General features: G+C 61.3%; 1 protein-coding gene across 2 annotated transcripts in view; it reads right to left on the reverse strand.

Annotated features, from left to right (window-relative positions):
• Positions 1–24,087, reverse strand: part of ZC3H3 (zinc finger CCCH-type containing 3) — an 83,212-nt gene extending 59,125 nt beyond the window's left edge. For both annotated transcript variants that reach the window (XM_074352747.1, XM_074352746.1), the window contains exons 1-3: positions 23,932–24,087; positions 21,162–22,461; positions 19,704–19,903 (exon numbers count right to left, since the gene is read on the reverse strand). In XM_074352747.1, the coding sequence (XP_074208848.1) occupies positions 19,704–19,903; positions 21,162–22,461; positions 23,932–24,019 (1,588 nt within the window). In that variant the 5' untranslated portion in view covers positions 24,020–24,087. The remainder of the gene's footprint in view (positions 1–19,703; positions 19,904–21,161; positions 22,462–23,931) is intronic.
• Between the last annotated feature and the right edge of the window lie 380 nt (positions 24,088–24,467).

Here is a 24,467-nt window from a genome sequence, read left to right on the forward strand (position 1 = left end):
GCCGGGCTCAGCCACAGTACCTGCAGCCATACGTTGCCTGTTCCCGAGGGGGGAGGCCCACACCATCCCGCAGACACACACCCCTTGCGCAGACTCTGAGGAGCTCAGGGAACCTCCCTGGCCTCTCCTGCCCTAGACTTCACAGCTCAGCAAACACCCCTGGGCTCCCCGGGGAGACGTGAGGGTCAGGCCGGGGCCGTCCGGCTGCTGCTCCTCTTTCACAGATGTGAAGAAGAGTGGCTGCCACCCTCCCACCACTGCCTCTGGGCCCTCGTCCCTGCCTTCAGCCGCCAGCGGGGCGCCCTCACTGGGGAGGAGCTGCGGGAACGAGCACTGATGAGCATCACTTCCGTGGCAGGCCAGACGCCAAAGCCTGCAGGTGGCCCGCGGCCAAGAGGTGCGGCAAGATGGGCTGCTGGGATCCCCCGCCTCTAAGGGAAAGGGAGCAGCAGAAGCAGGTGCTGAGAGAGGCTGGGCCCTCACCCTGCCCAGACCTCCAGGCCCCTCTGCTGTTTAGGGGGAGGGCCCGGGAGGGTTGCTCTGGTCACCTTGGGTCACACTTCACCATCAGGAGAAGCAGGGAGCTTCTGTCCTCTCGTCCCCTCCACACAGAACCCACAATGGCTGCCGCACAGCAGACGGGAAGACTGAGGCCCAGAGAAGGAAAGTGACTGCCCCTGGTGCCCAGCAGGATGGAGCCCAGGTTGGGCCAGAGTGGGTGCTGGGCCAAGGGGCCTTTGCCCAGGGGTCTCTCAGGAAGGATGGAAAAGGGGCTCAACTCTCACCAACACCAGCCTGGAAGACAGGGGCACACGCCACTCCACCCCACAAAGACGCTGGAAACGTACCTGCCAGCTGCCCTGCACCAGACCCACCCCGCGCCTGCAGGCCTCTAATTAGCACTCTCACACAGGGGCACTGGTCACCTGGTGCCAGCCCTGGGCCCACTGCATTCAGTGCCCCGGCACCCGCCCCATGAAAGGTTCAAGTGCCCGCAGGCGCGGGGATGGCAGCCCAGGCAGGAAGCGCGCTCACCCCGCCCTGCGCTCGCCCTGCGGGAGCTGCCAGAAACTGCGCTCTAACAAGCTTCAGACGTGGATGACTGGGATCGCAAAGTATGAATTTTTATGAGTCTAATAAATCACTCCACTTTTCCTGTGTCTGATGGCTCCCAGCACTTCAGACACTGGAAAAGCCCTGCTGCCATCAGATAGCCGGCCCTCATCTCTGGAGGCGGCCACGGCAGCGGTGACGGGACAGCCAGAGGCCCCTCCCAGGCACCCAGAACACCCCAGCTCTGCACCCTGTGGCCACTGGAGGCCAGCACACCCATGGGCCCCTCAGGAATGGCTCGGGCAGCTTGGTCTCCCCTCCACTCACCAGCCAGACTGTGGAAAGGCCCCACCAGCATCCCTCAGACACATGGCCACAGGGGCATGCCTATGTGTTCCTGGCCAGGATCTGCAGGGGCCAGCACTGCGGAAGGATGAGTGGACACGTGCACCCGTGCGCATACACACGCACATGCACACACATACACAGCATGCACACCTTTGTAACAGAACCGGGGTCCAGGGGTGGGGGGAAGACCCCAGGCCCTAGGGGGGGTATCTGATGGGCATCACAGCCCAGGCCAATCCACGGGCCCTGCACGGGCCACTCAGCACCTCCTTGGGAGGACAGGCAAGAGGGAGTGGTCTGCCTGGCCCAGGGCCTCACGCCCACAACAGGAAGACAGGACGGGCACCGGTGGGGGCTTCCAGTAGCACTGTCATCTGGACCCGGGGACCAGCCTCTGACAAACATTTACTGACCACCCAGTCACCGTGGCAGCCTGTGGCAGCCCAACAGGGCCATACGTCACCAAGCCGCTGTCGGTACTGCCACAAGAAGAGCGTGGGCAGCTGGGTGATGACAAACAGTTGCTGTCAGCTGCCTGTCCCCCTGGCCGTGTTCTCTGTTGTCTCACACTACCTGGTGTTTGATGACAACACTGTCAGCCCAAGACGCACGCGGCGCCAGGGCTGTCAGGCCCTATTAGAGGAAAGATTGAGACCCTACTCTCCTCAAACTCACTCAAGCAACACAAGCCGCTAGTTCCTGTAATTACTGCGTGCGAGCCATCGATCGCACGCCGACGCTGACCCGTCTGCACGAAACGGGAGTAGTCTGCTCCCTGACAGGCGCTGTACGTTATGAGGGGTGGGCCTTCCCTCCCCTTTCACCCATCGCTCTAAAGAATGGAAGAGGGGAAAGTGCACACCTCCCAGCCCCACCCGCAGGCCCTGGGCCAGGGAGCCCCAGCGCACCTCGGTGGTTGGAAGGCGCACCCCAGAAGGCCAACGGGCTAGCACATGTGCAGTGAGGGGGATCCCGGTAGGGGGCAAACAGGCTGAGCAGAGCCCACACGTGTAAGAGGCAGCCACACCCCCAGCCACGCACTCCCAAGTGAAGGCAGGGAAGACAGCACAGGCAGACAGCTCGCCCTCTCAGGACACCCCAGAGACAGGACCAGGCCCAGTACATGCTGATGAGCAATGTCCTCCTGACACAGGCTTGTCCAGGGCAAAGCTGGTGCTCACCCCTCCCCCAGCAAACCAGGTATCCTCTGCCGGCCTGGGCCATGCCCTGTCGGCACCCAACCCGCAAGGAGCTAGGACTCCAGCAGGTACAAGGGGTGCCTGTGTCCAGGACAGCACGCGAGGTGTCCACGGATGTACTGATGCGCGCACCCCGGGACCCAGCAGGTGAAGGGATGCACACATGTGTGCGGGGTAGGGCCGGTGCCTGTTAGAGACAGGATGCTGCCAAGTGGCAGGTCCCAAGGCTCGGACCCAGCCTCCCAGAAATGGAGGGCTTACAGCTGGGGGGCTAACCCTGGTCCCCTCCTCCCCTCGGCCCTGGGTCATGGGGCAGGACTGGGCCTTCCTATTCTTGGAGCCCAGCCCTGACCTCAGTGACCCTTGGGGCCCCTTAGTTCTTCGGCAGCTGACTGGCCACTCCTGTCCTCACACGGCCCTCTGATCGGGACTCCCGGCCCTTGCTGGACCCTCGCCGGCAGCTCGCGGTGCTGGACTATCAGTCATCTGCAGCCCGACACCAAGCCAGGCCTGCTGTCTCACTGCCTCTTCTGCTATTGCAGTCTGAGGTCTACTTATCACTCACACAAGGTCAAGTGAACACGGACATGAGAAAGCTTAGAAAGAGAACAGTGAAAATGCAGTGTTTAAAAGTGACTACAAACCACGGGAGAGGCCAGAGAGGGAGTGGACCTCCATGCTCAACAAAAGCCACCCCGGAGGCCAGTGGGCTGAGGAAAGGACGCCTGAGCGGCACCCACACCCGTATGCCCCTTGCACAGAGTTCGCTCAGTCGTTCAACAGACATTCAGTGAGCCCACTGTGTGCTGGGGAAGCGGCAGGGAGCACAGCAAGACCCCCACCCCTGCTCAGGTCAGGCGAGCCCCCTCCGCTCCTCCTGGGAAGGGTGGGTCCCTCGCGGCACACAAGAAGAGGCAGCGGCAGCACCTGCTCTATCGGCTCAGAAGGCTGACAGGGTCCTCACCAGCACCTGGGCTGGGCAGGGCCTTCCCACCCAGGGTTCCGGGGCTCTCAGGGGCAGCACCACAGGAAGCACCTCAGCTCATCTCGAGATGATCCCATTCCCTGCCGGGTTCCCAGGGGCTCAGCCTCAGTGCTGCCTGCCCACGGGGGCCCTGAACTCTCTGTGGTCCAAGTGGGACCAAGCACAGAGGTGGGCGTTGCCTGCCGGGACCCCCGTCCAGGTAAACGTGGAGCCAGCCACAGTGCCCCTCTGCAGGTGCATGCTCAGCCCAGCCCCCACCTGCCAGGGGACAGGAAGTGAAGCTGGCCCAGCAGGAGAGGCAGGCCAAGACCTCACGCAAGGTCTCCATACCTACACTGCGGCTGGGGCTGACGTGCCAGGGTGCAGTGGCTGGAGGCCTCTGCCTGGGGGGATCAGGTGCCAGCCAACACCCAGCCCCGCGCTGGGTCTGCTGCTGTGTGGTCTCTGCCCTCATGGGACGGCGGCCCTCCGTCATCACTATGCCCCTTCATTCGGGGGTCTGGCCCAGACACGCCAGGAGGGCAGAGGAGGTGGCCTGGAAGGGGTATTCACCCCCGACCAGGCTGAAACTCCAGAAGCCAGGGCCCTGGGGAGAAACGAGGGCTCCCAAGTCCAACAGGGAGAGACGAGGGGCCACAGCTATGCTCCCCCGGCAGTGCCAGGGCCCCCATGCGAGCCACACCAGTGCAGGGAGGGGACAAAACCTAGTCTGTGAAGTGAAGGCCCACTCGACCCACCTTGGCAGCTCCTTCTAGGGGCTTTGGGTGGGTGGGAAAGTGCTGGAAAGAGCCCACCAGTCCCAGATGGTCAGACACCCCATGTTCCAAGCTATGAGAGACAGAAAAGGTCCCTGGACACAGGCCTGACGACCACTGCTACTAAAGGGCGTTGGGCAGAGCCCCCTCAATGGGAGCTGACAGTGATGCTAACTGGTGCCACAGGACAGGCACTGGTGAGCCTGCCTCCACCCTGCTGACCCCCAAGAACCCCCACCCTCTCCCCCAGGGCGGGAGCACACAGAGGGGAGACTTTCCCAACAGACACAGCAGCCCCCCCACCCCAGGGTGGGCAGTCCAGCCCACAGGGGCCCTAGGAACCATAGCTCCCTCCCGCCCCACTTCACAGGGGCGGAGTCTGGCCAGCTTCCACAGGGGCTGGGTGGCTGCCCCACGGCCTACGGTCCCAGCTTCACTATGTGGCCCAAAGCTGGCAGTCCCCGCGAGGGCAGTGCGTCCTGCTCACCACACCTGGCCTCCCTCGGGACACCTGCACTGCTTTCTCGGAGTCAGGCCAGAGGTGGACGCTTTCAAGAGAGCCTGGGAATAACCCCTCTATAAAAGGCAGCGGCCACGAACGGAAAACCACCAGTCTCTCCCGGCCACTCACCAGCTCCTCTCTGGGGCTCCTCTGGCCTTTCTGGTGGCTGGGAGCGGGTAGGGCTGCAGCACAGGGGCAGCGAGCAGCCGTGGGGGGGCCCCTGGTGCTGGGCGTGCCCCAGCCTCACTCACCCTGGAGCCCGCTTGGACAGACAGTCCCGCCAAGGCAGCAGGAGGGCAGCGCGAGGGCCACGTTTCAGGGAACGTCCCAGGTCACATTACAGCTTCAAGTGTACCTGACAACTGCCCAGCAGAGCGGAGGCAGCGAGGGGGCAGCACAGACTGGCCAGCCAGGGAGGGAGCGAGGGCCTCCCCCACCCTCAGCTCAGGGGCGACTACAGGGAGGAGCTGGGGCACCACAGGCCTTGCCTAGAGCTGCATGGGCACCATCACATTCAAGGATGGGCCTGTCCCCTCTCCTCCGTGTCCTCCAGCCCTGGCACAGGACACAGCCACAGAGCCAGCAGCAGTGTCAGCCTCAGTGACCCATCCCAAGCACAGAGCCAGCAAAGAGGCCCTCCTGGGGCCACATGGCGAGGACCAGCGGCTGTCCTGGGGACCCCGAGAAAGGGGCTCAATGCAGCCCACCTGCTAGTGGGAGAGAGGGCTCCTCCTACAGACAAGGGCCCACCTCCTCCAGCTCGTGCTGCCCTCTGACTTCTGCAGCCACCTGGCCCAGCCCAGCCCTCGCGCCCACTGTACTTGCCTGTCTCCTGGGGTACCAGGGCCACAGAGGTGCAGGCAGAAGGCACACAAGAACGGACCACAGTCCTGCAAGTCTAGGTGCTACAGGGTGCGGGCCTGGCGGGGGAGAAGTATGTCCTCCCGCTGGCTGTACACCCTGCTCAGAGGCGACCCTGGACCAGGCCTCTGCTCCCCAGGGCTGGGCAGGGCAGGCACTGCAGGAGGCACCTGGGGCATGGCTGGTTGGGAGAACAGAATTCAGGTGCACACGGTCACCCCAGGATCTCCCACATCTGCCTGCTGGGCCCAGCGCTCTGGCAGGCAGAGCCATCAGCGCACCCTGCTGCCCACCCCGCATGCCTCCCCAGCCCACGGCGATCCGGGGCCAGGCAGCTGCCCTACTGCGCCCCGGTGCACGGAGTAGGGAGCAAGCCGATCTGGAGGCACCCCGGAAGCAAGCCACCTCTCACTCTCCGAGGCGCCTCACGCCTCTCCCAGCGCCCGTCCAGAAGGTAGTTCATGCCCCGCAGGGACTCCCGCAGCTGCAGACACATGCTGCTCTACAGGATGACCTGCTGCGTCCTGGGGACCACCTGCTTGCTCAGGGGGCCATGTGCTGCCAGCCACTGTGCCTGTGCCCGTCCCAAAGCCACCTCCACACGCTAGGCTCAGGACAGTGGCCACTGTCACAGCCCGCACCGCTGTGTGTTCTCCGCAGACTGCCGCCTCCACCGCGGACCCAGAGCCAGAGCTGCGCACACCCACCACTTAATCGCTAGGCCGCTGATGCGGAAAGGGCAATTAGGAGAAAAGCTGCCAGAAGCTACGCAGGGTGCGTAGCTTGAAACACGCCATGAGAAGGAAACACAATGGCTCCAGAATTAATTTAGAAAGCGCAGGCCCCGCGGAATGACAACAAAGGAGCTGGCACGTGCTGGGGGATGGGACCGGGACGGGGCCCAGCCCAGAGGGTGCCCCTAGACCTGCCTGGATGTGCGGCTCTCCCTCCCGGGCACAGCCAGCCGGGGGACAGGGCCGGCCATTCCAGGCTGCCGCACAGAGGGCACTAGGCAGCCCCAAGGCTGTCAGGAGGCTCCCCATCCAGACGGGCAGGAGAGGGAGAGGGGCAGCACATCCTTTAGGTGGCCACCACACCCAAAACTGACAAGATGGGAGGGAGTGAGTGTGCCAGGGACAAGGCCCCTGCAGACACCCCAAAGCATCCCAGCTCCCTCAGTGCAGACCAGAACAGGCCCCAGAGCAGGTGGCCAACATGAAGCAGGCCCAAGTCTGCTCCCCCAGCACAGCTGTAGCAGGTGGGGACAGGCCACCAGGCATAGGCAGTCAGCAGCCTGTGCCCGGCCTGGAGAGAACACTAGCCCCAAACCCATGGGCGGGGGCTGGGCGGGGATGCCAGCCCAGCCTGGTATCTGCCTGGAGAAGGCTCAGTCTCAGGGGAAGAAGAGCCACTTTCCAGGCACATAAGAGGAAACAAGAAGGCAGGAAGGCCCCACAGACACCTGAGCCTTTCCAGGGTCACAGGATCTGCCCAGATGCTCCAACAGCTGAAGGGGTGCAATCCTTCTGCAGAAGGCCACGTGGCCCACCCTTTCCGGGACAGCTGAGCCCAAAGCTCTAGTGTCCCTCCATCGGCAGAGCAATCAGCGGGGGCCCCAGCAGGATGGGAAGCAGATGGTCTCAGCTCAGACCCCAGGGGAGGCCCATCCTCGGTGCCTGTCTTGAGTGGGCTCCATCCGGGCCAACACGCTCTCATGAAGACATGGGATGGGGGGGGGCAACCAAGGGGACACAGCACTGGAGGCTCCAAGCAAGTGCACCATTGCCCACTGCCCACCTGCCGGCTGGCTCTAGGGCAGCAAGCCCTTCCTGTCTTCGTGTCCCGGAGCCCATGACACTTCCTGTCACCCCACAAGGGGACAGGGGACCTCATGTGCACAGAGCTGGGGGCTGGTGTCACCAGGTCCTGCTCTTTGCCCAGTGCCAGGATCAACAGCCCACACAAACCAGCAGAGCTCCCCCTGCCAAGGTGGTCCTGCCCTCAAGGGCCAAGAGGAGCATGCCCTGAGGCAGTCAGCCCCACACGAGGTCCGCGCTAAACCAGAGACACTTTGCCGCTCCCTCAGCACCCCGTGCACCAGGCCCACTGCCTACGGCCAACGTGAAAGTCCGAGGCTCTCCCTGGGGCCCCCAAGGGCCCTGCCAGCACAAACACTGCCACCTCAGCTGTCCCTCACCTCCACTTAGCAACTCCGCCCCAGGCAGGGTGCACCCTGGGCCCCACCTGGCCTCCACCACCAAGGCCATCCCCCAGGCTCGGCATCCTGATGCAGCATGGCTGCCAGAGTCCTCTCCAGGCCTGGAGCAGGGGCAGGGAGAAGCCTGCAGGAACAAGGCCACCATCCACAGGCCCACAGGCTGTCCTGTTGACATTATACCCAGAGACCTCTCAGAGGCCATGGGTCAGTGAGCCCCTCCTTTCCCCAATGCACAGGTCACTGGGGATCGCAAGGAGCCACCCTTCCTTCCCAACCAATCACACAGGGGGCGGGGGGGGGGGAAGTGGGCCTCTATGCAGGGCTGGGTGGAGGGGGCTCCCACTGCCCCTCAATCACCCTCCCGCACAGACCTGCTCTGCTGGCCTAGGGAGCATCTTGGGCAACGCTGTCAAAGGACAGCCAGGGTCAGCAGCCCTCCTGGTGTTCCGTCAGCCCACCTAGAACCACCCCGGCAGAGCCCCTCCCTGGGCAAGACACAGCCCCCAGGGACCTGCCTGGGCCTTCTCACTCCCTACACTGCCCTGACTCTGCAGGTCTGTCTCCCCAGGGACTGCGTACCCTGTCTGGGGGAAGGTGACATCATCCAGCCACAAGTTATCTCCCGAATTCCATACACAACTTCTGCCACACGATACAAAATAACCAGACACACAAGCAAATCACACTTAACCCAAAACTAAGAAGGGAAAAACCAGGCAATGGGATGAACAGTGACCCAGATAACTGAGCGGTCAGACAGGGACTTCAAAAATGATTATGCGTTCAAGAACTCAAAGACAAGACTGCAGATATCGGCAGAGACCCAGTAACCATTTTAAAGGACAAATAATGAAAATCTCAGAACTTAAAATAACTAAAACTAAGACCTCAATGGATGGATTTAACAACAGATTATACAAAGCTGAACAGACAGTAAGTAATCTTGAGAACAGGTAGGAAGAAACTGTCCAGATTTAAGCCTGGAGAGAAAAGTCACAGAAGACACAGGAAAGAGCACAGAAAACATGTAAGATACGGTGAAAAGGTTCGGTGCAGACGCAGCAGAGATCGCAGGAGGAGAGGTGGGGATGGAGCAGAGGCCATGCTTGAAGACAGAATGGCTGAGAATTTTCCAAATTTGATGAAAACTGATAAGCCACAAATTCATAGAGTATGGCAAACTGCAGGCAGGGTAAGTAAAGCCTGCAGGAAGCGCCCAGAGCACAACTGCTGAAAACCAGGGACAGACAAAGCCCCACCGCAGACGGGGGCGGGAAGGGGGGGGCCCAGTTACTGGCTGCCACGGGACAGTCTCTCCCCAGCGGTTCCCAACTAAAACACTCTCCAGAGAGCGACAACAGAGACGTCTCAGGGAAACATCTATGGAAAGCAATGGTCCCCAGCACCCCTGTGACACAAAGGAAACATGAAGAAATGTTCCCAAATGCAGGAGAGGAAGGGACGGAGAGGGGTGGTGCAGTAAACACATGGGTGAGTCCACTGCACACAGTGCTTGCAAGGTCTAGGACACACGGAGAGTTAACACCACAACAGTTCCCGTGCTCGTGTCGAGGGAAGAGAGGAGAGTGGGGCCTGGGGACTCCGAGCTCCTCCCACTGTCAGCGGAGGGTCAGACGATCATTACTAAGTCCAGAAACAGTGAGTCGAGGATGCACACTACCACCTCTGTGGAGACCACTGAGGAGAGGAATAAAAAAATGCATTATAAGCTAACTGAGAAAATAGAATAAAAATACACCCAAAACAAGAAAAACAAAAAAAAGAAGAGAAAAAAGCGGAACGGGTGGAACAAAGAGAAAGCACACAGCAGTATGCATATTTAAACCCAAGTACATCAATAACTGCACCACATGTGAATAGGCAAAATCTCTTAGACAGACGACCGCACGCCACTTTTAACTCTGGGGTTGAACCACCTTCAATTCTCAAGGTGTACTGACTTTTGCTTTACTAATAAAATCCTTTGCTTATTAAAAAAAAAAAAACGAAAGAAAGACAATCTCAAACTGTACTTAAGAACCAACTACTTGCTGGATACAAAAAAAAATCCCCAAAAACCACAGCTGTACTACAGGAAGGCCGACAGTACACGCGTTCCCAGGCGCCACGTAACATTTGCATGGCGTGTGAGCGCACATGTGCACACGCACATTCTGCAACACTCCCAGTGTAGCTGTACTCGTGTCAGAGAAAGAGGACTTCAAGGCAAGAAGTGTTACTGGAGATAAAAAAGGACATTTCATAACAGTAAAAGATTCAATCCACCAGAGAGATATAACAACTCTAAACGGTTTGCACTCAGTTAAGCGACCTCAAAATATTTAATGCAAGAGCGACAACTGGAGAAATGAACACATTCACTGGCACAGAGGAAGATTCTGCACTGCCTCCCCGTGACTGTGGGGAAAACAGACTCCCTCCCGGCCCATCAAATCAGTGCACATACAGAAGGTGTCAACAACACAATTAATACCATTTTCCTCACAGAGCCCCACACTCACCAACCAGCATCATTCTTTCCAAGTGGACATGAGAGCTTTACCGAAACTGACCCTAAGCTGGGCCTTAAAACAAGTCTGGGCAGACTTCAAAGGACTGAAATCACACAGATGGCATGCAATCCCCAGGGCATTGGAAATGAAGCACCCCTTTCTGAATAACCCTCGATCAAAGAAAAACTTGAAATGAAAATTAGAAAAACTTCGGAGAAAAACATAAACAATTAACTTGCAGAAGACAGCTAAAGCTATGTTCAGGTAGGAATTTATAACCTTTTACCTGCATGTTTTAAAAAATAGGAAAGCCTGAAGGCCAACGGTCCAGCCACCTGGTCCTGTGTGCTCGGTCTGATCTCAGGCCCACTGGCCCGCACAGGTAGCTCTGACCCTGAAGAGCAGCCCCCGCCCCGGCCTCCGCTCCCAGGCTGCCTGTGCCCCTCGTCACCCTTTGGGGCACTGACTCAGGACCCAGACTCGAGCGTGCACACACCAGCCAGCCCCGTGTCCAGGGCAGCAGGAAGGCAATGTGGCCCTGTAATGCCTCCACCTGCTGCCCTGCCCTCACAAGCCGAGTGGACAACCGTGTGCGGGCAGCAGCCTGAGCCAGATGCAGACGACAGACCCCCACCACACCTGGCACTTTCTTCCTTTAAATTGCAGGGAGTAGGGAGAGCTGGTCTAAACAGAGCTCCCTGGGGAAACATGATTCTGTAGTTCCTTTTGGAGATGCCACCTCTGGGCCCAAGGCCTGCTGCCCACCTCGGGGCCCCAGGCTCCACGCAAACAGAGGAACAAAGGAGAGCCACTCTGGCCCAAACCACTGGCTCTTGGTCTTGGAGGGAGGGTCCATTGCATCCTTGCTGGCTCTGGCACAGGCCCAGGCTGAGGTGAGCAGGGACAGGGGTCCCCGTGACAGTCCCTGGGGAGTGACGGTGTCTCACCTGCTCCTCCCACAGGGCCGGGCACCAAAGATGCAGCCTCAGAGCAGTCCCTGAAAGGACCCTCGGGTGGCAGAGCCGACAGGAGGGGACAGGCCACAGGACGGCCCTCCTCTCCCATCTTAGCTACTGCTCCTCCCCAGAGGCCTGGACCAGAAGGTCCACCCTGGGGACACCCCTGCCATGGCCTGCCTGGTCTTCCTTCTCTGCCCAGCTGTCCCAGCGGGAAGGAGATCCACCCAGGGTGGTCAGGCCGACACAGGTCCTGCCTCCCAGGCAGCTCCCAGCGCCATCCCCAGGACTCATGTCCCTGAGTGATGGCCTGGCTGCCCTGGCTGGGGCATGTTCCCAGGGTGTTTCAAAGTCAGGGCAGAGGGCTGTCATCAGCCTGTCCTGAAGAGGAGGAAAGGGAGGCTGAGAGGCCAACACCCTGCTGAGGCCACAGTCACTCAGCACAGTTCAAGGCTGCCTACCAGCTGGGCACCTCCCTGCAGCTGGCACCGGGTCTCCGTGCCCGGCCCGCTTAGCTCCTGGACAACCGGCTGGGGTTCTGTCACTCAGGACACAGACACAGCAGCCAGCCTGGCCATCAGTCTGCACCAGATTCTCACTGAGGGACGGGGCAGACTCCTGGACGGGCAGTGCTGGCCTCCGCGCCCCTTCCCGGGCCCGCCTCCTCAACCATCTGGATGTCCTTGGTCACAGCAGCCCCTGCGCCAGCCATCCCTGCCTGGGAACGCCAGGCTCCCTCCCACCCCTTCCCCACTTCAGAGGTGATGCCCAGCATCTGCACACAGCCTAGTGGGTGGACACCCCCGGAGATGTGGCTCTGAAGGCCACACAAGGGTGCACAGGCCCACAGCCAGGTGCAGACCGCTGCCCACAGTGGGGGAGGCCCGAGCCTCCCCAGCCTCACTTACCACCTACAGGAAGCAGTCACCTCAAGCTCAGAGCCCGGAACAAATTTAAGTTGTGTCCTTCCCCTCCTTCCCCAGGATCAGGCATGGATCAGAGCTCACCGGGCACCTCCTCTGCAACAACGCAGGGCACAACAGAGACCAGGAGGACAGAGATGACAGGAGGCGGTGGGGATGCAGCGCACGAAGTCCTGCCTCACAGCCAGACTGGTGAGGCCAAAGGGGCTGGGGTCTCAAAACAGCCCCCGGGGCTGGAGAGGCTGCAGGTCAGATGCTCCACTCCTTCATGCCACTCAGACCAGCCCAAGGTGCCCCCAACCTAGGGATCCAGGCCTGCGAAAAGGGTGCTCCACACCGTGAGAACGTCACCTCTCCTTCCAGGCCAGGAGTCGGCGGGTAGGCCGGGGAAGGACGCAGTAGCCCCCCTCCCCAACCCGAGGCTCTGAGCCAGCTGTGCCTGACGGGCACACGCACTCCCACGCCGCCCTTGTGGAATAATTAATTGGCAAGGCCACGACAGACGTAAAACTGGATGCCTCTGACACGCCAAATAATCCATGCCAGGCTCGAGCCAGCTGCGGCTGCCTCTCATAGGGCCGACGGCAGCCTTTCTATTTCCCCTTAGGAAGCACGGGTCCAGACTGAACCGCTCTCACGTCCTTCACCGCATCCAGCCAGCATGCCACGGTGGGAAACTCCAGCAGCGAGAAGAGCAGCGGGGACAAGAGGCGCCACCCAGGCTAGCACCCGGTAAGCCCACCCTAAGCGCCTGCCTGCCCACCCCCTCAACCCACATAGCCATGCCCAGGAGGTGACCCTTGACCCCCACCCAGACGTGGAAACAGAACACGGCAATGCCAGCACCAGCCTGGAGGCTCAGAGCAGGGCCCCCAGCACTTCGGGAGCCCCAGACTGGAGCACTGGGCAGGGTGGGGACACCACGGAGCCACTCAGCCCTGGTCTTGCGTCCTCCCTTCCCTACCACAGGAAGCCTGCCTCCTTCCTCCCACCCGCTCTCTTCAGGGTCCCGACTCCTGACCAACCCAAAATGCCTCAGTGGGCCTAGTGATGAGTATGGAGGTCCAGGGCAAGTCTTTGCTCTGCTCCCTCTGACCCCTGCCTGATCTTCCCGCAGGCCTGAGGCCACCCAGCACCATGCAGTGGGTTCTGGGCTGCAGTGTGACTGCGGGCCCCTGCCCACTGGTTCCCCGGGTCAGAGGAGAGGCGGGGCCTGTGGGAGGGGGGCGGGGCTGCAGGACTCCAGAGGAGGGGACGTGAGGACGGCTCTGCAGTCTCCCGTGGCTCCCGAGAGGTTGCTGTAGCAGAGCTGGGCCCAGGCACCGCACCACCCTGGAGGTGCGTTCCCGACTCCTCAAGCAGGCGCCTGCTCAAGGGCCGCCCCACCAGTGCCCCTGACAGACTAAGCATGACTGACAGGCTTCAGGGCCCAGGCAGCTGAGGGCCTGCTCTGACTCCACAGGAGCAGGAGGGCGCCCCAGGGACATGGTGACCACCCCAAGGGGGGCCCTTCAAGCCCAAATGACCGAGCAGTGGGGGGAGGCAGCCCAGGATGTCCCCTTACAGTCAGCCCACAAATGGGCCACCCAGGGACCCACACCCCAGTGAGCACTGTGTGCCTGAGGAATCCCCAAACCCTACAGGTCCCTGCTCTGGGGCTGAGGGAGGGGATGACAGCCCCCCAGGGGGCTTGGTGAGGAGCCTGGGTACTGGGGACAGACACTCGCACTCAGGCTGGGATGGCCCCAGCACCGGGTGACCCCAGCCAGAGGATCTCCTCACTGGCCACCACGGCCAGGTGTCAGAGACTGGGGGCTACACAGTGAAGACTGGGTAAGGCCCAGACAAGGGCCCAAGTCACACCTGCCTTTCCTGCTAGTGACCAACGGCGAGTGAACGCCCCACTGTGCATCCATAAACAGGTGACAGCAGTTCCTCCGGATGGTGTGGCTGGCGTGGCCCCAAGCCTGGCAAGCTCTCAGACAGGGGCAGGCAGCCGTATGAGGCCCAGCTCAGGAGAAAGCCCTCAGATCTGCCCCTGAGCACCTGAGAGCCCAGCCCTTCTGGTCAGCCCCAGCCCTGCCCACAAAGCCCCGGGCCGCCCTCCATGCTGGCAGCCTGTCTGCGAGGTCTGGGGCTCTAGACAGGCAGAGGAGGGAGAGGTGGGGGGGCTACTGCCTCACGCTCACTGCCCTGGGCAGACGAGGCAAGGGGACCCTCCCATCCCAGCAACTTCCAGAGGTGAGAACACCCTCACCCACCCCCCCCGTGGCTCTTCCTTGGCACAGGCCAGCAAACATTCACAAGTGGCTGGAAGGAGCCATGTGACCTGTTGCCACCATGAAGTTTCCTAGCCTGGGGCCCTGTGGGTCGTGTGGACCGGGCAACAACCTCTCCACCCACAGGGAGCCGAGCTCAGCGGCGCACATCGGGTCTGCCACCCAAGGGCAGGGCAGCCTGAGTCATGGTGCTGGGCCCAGCATGGCCAGGGCAGAGGAGCCACGGAGCCAGCCCTGAAGCCACAGTCCTGCCCTGGAGAGAGAGCTGGCGCAGACTGTGACAACTCCACAATTCAGTGGATGGCAAACCGGAAACCATTTCTGAGGTCTGAGAAAGGTTCTCTCCTTTGCTGCCTTCTCTGGGGTCCAGTCCAGCCAAGGAGTGGTCCCCTGCCCATCCCTTCTCAGGTGTCACCTCTCCATCCCCAGCTGCCTACAGACCCACCCTAGGATGAAAAGGAGGACAGAAAGACCTGTGATGGCAGAGGGAGAGGCCCTGCGGCCCCCCCCAGGGACACCCGCCCTGCCCCCCTCAGCCGAAGCCTGACTCTAGGCCCAGGGAACTAGGCGGGAGGGTCAGAGGGCTGGGCCAGAGAATGAAGGCGAGGGTAGAGGCAGGGGAGGGAAAGCAAGAGGAGGAGTCGGGCTGGAACCTCCACAGCGCTCAGTCCCCAAGGCACCAGCGGCCGCGCAGGTTTGAGCTCAAGCAAAGCGAGTGTGTGTTGCGCCAAGTAAACTGTGTGCCTGCGGGCTCGCCGTTCCCTGACCGCTGCCTCCTGCTTCTGCGCTCTCAAATGAAACTGCTGATAATATGCGCCAAAATAAAAAATGAGCGCACCTGGTCCCAAGAAAATTGATTCTCCCTTTTCCTGAACCGGCGATTGCCAGGTTTTATATACTCTGTTCCTGGTGATCATTAGTAATTCAATTTTCTTTTTATTAGCCCCCTTATCTGCTGAGCAATATAGTGGCAGAGCTGACCTCTTTTGCACGGGTAAATGTTTAAAATCTTTTCCCTGATTAATTTTGCCAGTTAAGAAAAAGAGGAGAAATGGCCCGGCTCTAAGCCATCACAATGAATAAAGCTTAATGTTGATTGTGATGGAATTTCTAACACCAGGGAAATTGATTGAACGCAGCAATTACACTGCAATGGTAACTCAAGGGAGATGGGCTCGCTTCCCCTGGCCGTAGCCTTTTGGTTATTTAAAACAATCCAATTTGCAAGGATAATTATGTATTAGTGTTTTATCTGCCACTTGAAATGAACAGGGGAGTTTCGATACTGGCCCAGCATTAGCAGGTTATTGCTGCAAATTACTTGATATCTGCTTTCTTTCACATAAAGAGGAAATTAGGCAATCAATTACCAGAAAAAGGTGGATGAGGGATAAGAGGGGCAAGCGCGCCCTCTGCTGGCCACTGAGAAGCACAGCGGGGCTGAAGGGGGAAGCCCATCTCTCCCCACCCGTCCCTCTCATCTCCATCCCCAGAAGTTCAGGAGCCCACAGGGGTCAAGTCTGACCTTGCTCAAAGAGGAGGGGCACCTGGCACTAAGAGTTTGGGTGAGGAAACAGGATGAGAGGCCTCAAGGCAACTCAGTGAGGAGGCCACCCAAGCTCCCTGCCCCCATTCCCAGGGAGGCCCTAGCTTGGGTCTGCACTTTCCAGGAGGCAGGAGAGCACGACCTTGGGCGATGTGGACAGACAGACCAACAAGCACACAGAGCTGCTCGAGCCCACTGAGGGAGGGCAGGAAGGCCTCACTCCCTTACCCCAAGACCTACAACACTGAATAACCCTTCCCATCCTCTGGTCCCACCTGCCCTCTGGCCTTGGCCCCTCCCACCCTCCGGGATGCCGGCCACACGGGACCCCTCTGCCCCTGGAAAAGGCAGTGCTCAGCCCACCCATGCCCCTGCCTGCGCAGATGTGCCTGCTCGCTCCTCTCCTCACACAGGTCTCAGTTAAGATGTCCCTCCTCGGAGAAGCCCCCAACTGCCTGGCTAGAGCTGACCACTTCCCAGCAGCACCCCTACGATACTGCCACCCGCTTCCTCTTCCTCAGAGCGCTTCTGCCTCCAGAAAGCGACTTTCCCACCTTTTAAAGCACCTGCATTTGCGTCCACTGCCCACGGTGCCCCGGGAGCCAGCACACTGCCTGCACACAGAGGTGCACCACACACTGTCCTTGGCTAGGTGGGGGGAGGGGAGGGGATGGACGGAGGCCGGATGGGTGGGCTTAAGAACAGGCAGGTGGAGGGTGGGGATGGATGGAGGATGGAAGGTGCGTGAGGGGAGGATAAATGGGTGGGTGGAAGCTTTCTCCAAGCCTTTCCCCCGCAGGGCTTCTGTGCGTCGTTATCCGTGGCCATCACGTTGAACTGTAACTACGAGCTTACTCATCTGCCTCCCAGTGCAGAGAAATGTGAAGGCAGGGACTGTGTCAGCCCCCTCGGTGGACTCTGCAGCCCCTACCCGACACCCCACATCCCACGGTGCCCACAGAGCAGCGCACCTGCCCTGTCAGTAGTGGCGGCCTCCACCATCCCCAGCCTACACCCTACTCTGCTCCAGGCCTGAAAAAGGACCAGGCGGTTCACAAGCCAGCGGGGCCTGAGGAAGTGCCCCCTTCCTCCACCTGGCCTGCTCAGCACACCCACAGGCCCAGTGTATGGTCCCGGCCAGCCCCTCAGCCCTCTATCCATCCACCTGGCAACCGGGGGATTGTCCTAGAATGCACCCAGCCCACAAGCCCAGGACGCTGCCCCTACGGCCCCCACCCAGCTCTCCAGCTCCCCTGGGGTCCCTCCGCCAGCAGTTCCTGCAGCAAAGCTGCTGCCAGGATGTTCCTGTGCCCAAGGCAGCCCTCACACCCCTACCCCCAGTCGCACCAGAGGAAGATTCTGCCCTGCCTCCCAGTGACTGTGGACCGCAATCAGGACCACCCTCCAGCCCCATGGGAAAGTCTGGCTCTGCCTGGAGACTTTCTGGTGTCACCCGCCTCCCACCCCATCTGGAGAGGGCTCCTCGAGCCAGCCCTCAGCCCGTGAGACAGAACGACCTCCTCTACCCCATGCTGCTCCTTCCTTGGGGGCGTCCGCCGCACGGGACGGCAACAGTCTGTCTCAGGCTGTCGAGCCCCAGACCAGGCTCCGTGGGGGCAGAAGCTGCACAGGCCCAGGAGGGACACAGTCGAGGCCAGCTCCGCTAAGCTGCGAGAGCAGCTCACACGTGGCAAGAGGTCAAGGTGTGCCTACCTGGGTCACCCCACAAACCCCTCAGTGCCCATCCCTGCCTCAGGACACAGCACCCTGGGAGGCAGGAAGGGAGAAAAGAGGGCCCAGCCCTGTCTGCTACAACCCTGCCACACTCAACACCTGACCAGCAGGTGCTCCGCAAACACATGCTTCCAGGCCCAGCATGGAGGCCTGATGCCTGGCAGACGCCGACCAGCACTCGAGGAACTCCGCCCCCCAGAGAGCACTGGGGCCAGGAAGGGCCCGAGGAGGAGGGACAGGGCCTTAGGGCCTCCCCAGCACGCTGCCCTGACTGGGATACTCCTCCCACGAGCCACCTTTTACCACACCCCGGTCGTCTTGCTGAAATACCGCCTCCACGAGGCGCCCTGCCTGGCTACCCCCACTCCCTTCACCCCAACACACCCTCCTCACGGCCAGCCACTCTAAATGTCTGTTTTTCACTGACCAGCTGGAATGCCAGCCACAGGAGTTCAGGAGGGGACCCCAACCCCCTGCCCCGGGCCTCCTGGACCCCCAGCACCCGGACAGGATGTGAAGAGGCCTATGGCCTCTTCCACCTCCCACAGCCGGCCCTGAGCACCGCCACTGCCTGCACGCTGCCAGCCCCATGTGGCACCTCATCTGTGGGGACAGATCTCCATCTGCAGCTTCTCTGCACATCCATCCTCTGGCGGCTGAGACAACATTGTGATGGAGAGGATCTGAACAGGGGCTCTGAGTCCCCGCAGAGACCCAATGTCCATAGACACCATCTTCTGGCCTCTCTCCCAGATGCCTCAAGAGGCCACCTGAACCCTCCACCTGTCCCCAACCTCCCTGGGGGCTCAGCCACTGCCACCAGTCTCTCAAAGCAAGGGGCCTCCTCAACCCATCCAATCCATTCAATCAAGGCAGCCTGGCTATAGGTCGGTCACCTTCAACCTCTTCACTCCCAGTCAGTCCTGCAGCTAAGGCCCAACCACTGATCCAGGCACCTTGCTGGCCACCAGGGACCGCCAGCCAGGCTCCCTGTGCTCTGTCACCTGGGATGAAATCTACACCTGCCATGACACACGGGCCAAAGGAGGGCAGGTGGCAGCCGGTGCCCTCTGGCCTCACTTCCTCATGTCTCCCCTGTGCCCTGATCAGCCCTCTGCCTGGGACCACCCTCTCATGGCTCCCCGCATAGATGCTCAGCTCTGCCCAGGCACCCGGTCATCCAGAAGCCTTGAAAGCCTCCTGGCTGGGCCAAGGACAGCGCCTTCAGCTGGGCTCTCAGAGCCTGCTCAGCCCCAAACCCCGATCACCTCGAGATCCACACGTGGCCACCTGGGAGTCATGGCCACTCATTCCCCCACTGCTCAAAGGGGCCACGCCAGGGTCAGGTGTGCCTGCAGGAATCCTGGCTCTCCTTCAGGGCACTGCCATCACCTCACGGTGGGGAGCCACCCTTGTTGGGTGCCATGCCCACAATGCTCCCCACCTCTCTCCTGGACACCAACCACTCAAAAAGAGGGCAAAGCCCACCCCTCCCAGGCCAGCTCAGGCTTCCCCAGGAAGAGGCAGGAACCAACAGGGAGGGGACGGTTGACCCGCAGCCCAGGTGGCACCAGTCACGCCCCTCCCCGTCCAGGTCTCACCCACTTCCCAGGGACAGGACACGGAGGGATGTGCTGAAAAGGCCTCCAGGAGCCTGCCTGGAGCATCTTCCCCAGTCAGAGTGCAGGGCACAGCACCCCACCCCAACCCCTGCCCAGCCCGGCCCTTCCTGCCCTCCACTGCCCCCAGGCTGAGCACTCCGAGAGGAGGGCAGGGCCAGCGCAGACCCTCTCGGGCAACTCCCCAGATCCCCTCCTCCCAGTGGTCGTACCTTCCTTGGCGGCGGGGAGCTGGGTCCGGCTGGGAGGCAGGCCGCACAGCCGGTGCCTGGTGACCTGCATCAGGCCCTTGTTGGGTGTCTTCTTCAGAATGGGGCTGCTCTTCCCCCGGAGGGCCTGCCTCCGCCGCAGGCTGAACTGACTCTTGGCCGCTGCAGCAGGTGGGGGGCTGCTCTTCTTGTCCCCAGAAAGGCTGCAGAAACACAGGGCAGGCAGCTCTCAGCAGGCTCCCCCAGCGGGTGGCTCCCCACACCCAACCTTAACCACCCAGGTCCCAGAGCCACAGAATCAGCCCCAAGAGGCAGCCAAGCCCCTCACCTCCCACCCCGCCATTCCCCTGCTGCCCCCAGGTTCCAGCCCTGCCCACTTGGCTTTCCCACCCACTCAGCCTCAGCAGCTGTAGGACAGCTGCTCCCTCCCACCCCACCTCAGCACCAGTGAGCACAGGGCAGCAGCCCATGACCCCACTCGACATGTCCACAGCCATCTCCTCCACCTCCCCAAGCCACATGAGCACCAACCCAAGTAGACCTGGAGGAGGAGCAAAGGAGGCAGGCACCATCCGAGGTGGAGCTGCCCCCAGCCGCCCCAGCCCTCTCTGGAGGAGGGGCTCCCTCTCATGGCTCCCCTTCCACCCTCGCTGAAACAGACCACTGGCCAGAAAAAGCAAACAGCCCGAGTAATCCAAGCCAGCACCTGTCTGGGAGGCAGGGCCCAAGATCAAGGCCAGACAGCAGGAAGGACCCTGGAGTGGGACTCGCTGGGAGGATGGCGAGTGTCACCATGTCTGAAGGCACAGGCAGGCCCTCTGACCCTGCCATTAGCAGCAACCTCAATTGAGTCCCTGACCCCAGACTGAGCACCAGGCCGTGACTCCATCTTCCAGCCTCCTCAAGATCCGAGAGTGCGGAGGGTGGGAAAGGCGACAGGCATTCAGTGAGGCAATGACTCACCCTGTCCCCTGGCTGCCAAGGGGCAGCCTTCCTCCCTAGAGGAAAGATGACTCCTGCAGGTGCACTGCAGCCGGGTCTGTTTGCCGAGCTCCTGGCCCGAGCACAAAGCAGTCCGTCCACAGCCCCCAGGGTCCCAGGAAGGAAGCCGGCCCGGCAGCCTCTAGTCTCTCACCAACAGGACAAATAGTAGGCTTGCTGGCACCACCTCCACCTGTTCCCGCCTGGCTGGGGGCCCCAGGCAAGCAGCCCCTAGCCATGCTGAGCCCCCCTCACTCAGCTGTAAGGAACAGCAGGAACCCTGGCCTCGTCCCTACCAGATATGTTAACACCACACCATGGGCCCCATAAGGGCGATGCTTCCTTCCTACCCCTCACCTCTGCAGGTGGGCCCTCCCAGCTCCCACCTGCTCTACATATCAAGCAGGGAGCCTGCCTGGCCAGCACGCTCCCCACCCTGCCTGCTCAGACAAGACCAGGGGTGGTGGCAGGGACACATACCCAGCACCCCCCCGCCTCCTGATGATCTTGGTGCGGCTCTTCACTTTGTATGCCGAGAGCGGGGTCTCACTGAAGACAGGCTTCAAGCTGCTGTGTCCGACTGCTAGTCGGTCCCCCGGCGGGGACCTAGACGGGACTGGGGAGAGCTGGAAGGCATGGTCCTTGCTGCCAGCCTCTGACTGCCAATGGAAGGATGACGACGAGGAGGCCGAGGGGCTGGAGGCCTTCCACTTGTACTTGCTGGGCGCTGCCCCAGGCATGGAGGACACAGCCGACCTCCTGGGCTTGGCATCTAGGTCGGCACTGAGCTGCGGCTTCTCCACCCGCTCTGCTGCGGCAAAGGGAGCCTGGCACACATTCTCTGCCGCTGGTCTTGGACTGAGGGCCCTCCGAGGGGCCCGGGGACTCTTCGCCGAGGCAGCCACCCACTTGTAGTTGTTTTTCCGGAACTTGTTGGTTCGACAGGACACGAGCAGCGAGGGTTCCCGGGTCTGTCTGGGTCCAGTAGCTGGTCTCGCTGGGCCTGTCACCAAGCCAGAGGCAGTTGACTGATCTGAGCAGCCAGCATTTGCTCTCCCATCCCCAAGGAGCTGTGTGACAGAGCTGGCCACAGAGTGGGAGCCCACCTTCCGGCCCAGGGCCAAGCAGCCCCGCTGGGGCAGGCTGGAGGGCAGGCAGCAGGCCTTGACCGCAATCGCGCTCTCGCTGACCGTCCGCCGGGGCTCCGAGGGGCTGTCGCTTAAACTGCTCATAGACTTCACCACCCGGGGCTTGCCAGGCTCCTTCTGGCATACCAGAAGGGGGTCCTCGGCACTGCAGCTCCCTTTGGCTCTGCTTGGCCTAGAGAGCTGCCGCTGCCCACCAGGGGGCTCACCCTCACCTCCCTGAGGTCTGTGTTCATGTCCATCCACGACGCCCCTCAAGACCCCCGCAGCGCTGGCTGAACCCGGCTCTGATGGTGGTTCTATCTTGATGACCATGTTCTGATCTGGACTGAGCTGGACCTGCCTCTCCAAGACATACTGCTGGGGTTCGGAACCCTGGCTGCCCCCAGCCCTAAGGGATGGCTGTGCAGCACAGTCGCCAGGTGGGTCCGAGGATGCCAGGGGCCGATTCACCAGGGAGTATTTCTTGCGCCACGTAGGCCCATGGTTCAGGGAGAAACCCCTCTGGTTCGGGCGAGGGTAGCGGGCACTAAAGGCCCTGCTGCTGTTGTAAGTGGGTGGCTGCCACTGGGGAGCGGTGGAGGTGCCTGGGGCAGAGGCACTGCCATGGAGGTTTTTGTAGTCGTCAATCAGACCTGAGAAGACAGGAATACAGGCTTAGTTAACCAGAGAGTGAGTAAAACCAGCAAGAATCCCCAGGAGGGGCATCCGCTGACAAGACACCCTGCAGACCCCACTGGACCCTGCCAGGTTCCAGTGCAGGAGGAGCAGCCCCAGGGCCTAAGAACCACTGACAGTTCAGCCCAAACTCTCACGGCCAATCTTTCCCATGAGGCTTTTCCTGTCGGTTCTACTTCAGTCCTATTTCTGCCTGCTTGTCCTTAAAATGCACATCTGCAGCACAGTATTTCCTATTTGCTGGGAATACAACACTGGGTCCACAACACTCTGAGGGGACATATCACTCAATATGAAGAGACAAGCAAGGCCCCATGCTGCAATGCCTTGACAAGAAGGGGTCCAGGCGGTCATGGAGGCCCTCTGGCTTGCCCATGGACAGAAAGGGGGCAGGACTGCACCTTAATGACCTCCCTGCCTGACACACAGAATGGTGACTGTAAGATAACTGATGCCTCTGGGCACTCCCCACTTGACAAGAATGTCACAGCACCCTCCCCTAAGGAGAGGAGAGGCCTGGCCAGCTGGAGCCCCAGCACAGTGGACCACCATGGGGCCTTTCCAAGGAAGCCCCTGGACAGCTGTCCTGGTGCAGGTGGGGCACAGGCCTCGGCTGGAACAATCGGAGCTGTTACAACTCAGCCAACAAACTAGTAGCCAACCCCCAAGTTATAACATTCCCCAACCACAGGTCCCGCCCCCAGGCCCAAAGAGAGCCATATCCAGACCTGGTGACACATTAGGGCAGGTATGATGGAGATCCAGGAAGCGGAAGGAAGGCGGGTTCAGCCCTCCTGGACACCCCATACACACTTTCCAAGTCCTTAAGTCTCTTTGTGGAAATAACTAAAAGTGGATTTTTTTTTTAAGTATAGAAAGCCAACTTGGGTCAAAAAATTGCAAAGTTTGGAAACTGACGCCTGGGGAATCTGGGCCCAGAACATGAAGGAGAGTGTGGCTGTACGGAGAGAAGAGCGTCAAAACGGGGTGTCCAGGGAAGAAATACACACGCCTGCCCCCGAGTGCGCCATGCCCGGCAGCGCCAGGGACCAGCCCTCCGCGCCACGGTCAGGCGCCGGGAGACACGAAAGGGGCGCAGAGGACCTGCTCGCCGGTGGGCGGGGGGGGGGGGGGCGGGGAACCGCCTCCCGCCAGTTACTAAGCGACCGCTCCGCGGCCACCTGCCGCAGCGTGGGAAACGCCCGTACCTTCCGCGGGACGAAACCGAGCGACGGCTCTCCCCGGCCGGTCCGAAAGACCCTCCGGGTTTCCTAGCCCCAGCCGGACCCCACCTTATCTCCCTACCCGACCCGACCTAGCCGCCGAGACCGCAGGTGGAGAGCAAACCCCTCGGGGAGGTGGACGGGGGCCGGCTGTGAGGTGAAGGGAAAGAAGGGGACGTGCGACCCGAGCCCGGCCCGACCCACCCTGCAGGAGGCGGATCTGCCGCCGTAATTGCTCCTTTTCCTCCATCTCTGGAGTCCGCGACGCCCGGCCAGGCCCCCGCGACGTCATCGCCGAGCGACCGTTTCCCCGCGGGCGGGGCGGAGCGCGGGAGGTGCCGAGACTGCGCACTGAGGCGAGGCCCGGGCGACTGCCCGGCTGCAGGGGATGATGGGGGAGGGATGGAAGTTGCGCCGTCTCCCTGGCAAGGGCCGGGGAGGCGGGGCCACGCACGCGCAGAGCGAAGGTCGGGGGTATGATCACTGCAGAGCGCCCGCAGGGTGCATCTCCGCCCCTGCGGAGGGGACGTTGCGTCTAGTGGTTCCCGCCCTGGAGACCTGGGCTCGCCTTTCCGCCACGGGCTCTCGTTCCTTGCGGAACTGGGCGGGGGACCGAGCCCCAGACTCCACCGGCGCCGCAGCTCCGTTCCTTCTGCGTAGTGTTAAGTTCTGGGGGCTCCGCGAGGGCGGCCTGGTGGCACGAGGGCCCCAGGGGCTCTGTTGCAGTTGCGCGGGCCAGG

The sequence above is a fragment of the Camelus bactrianus genome, chromosome 25, assembly GCF_048773025.1.
Source record: "Camelus bactrianus isolate YW-2024 breed Bactrian camel chromosome 25, ASM4877302v1, whole genome shotgun sequence".
Taxonomy (NCBI): domain Eukaryota; kingdom Metazoa; phylum Chordata; class Mammalia; order Artiodactyla; family Camelidae; genus Camelus; species Camelus bactrianus.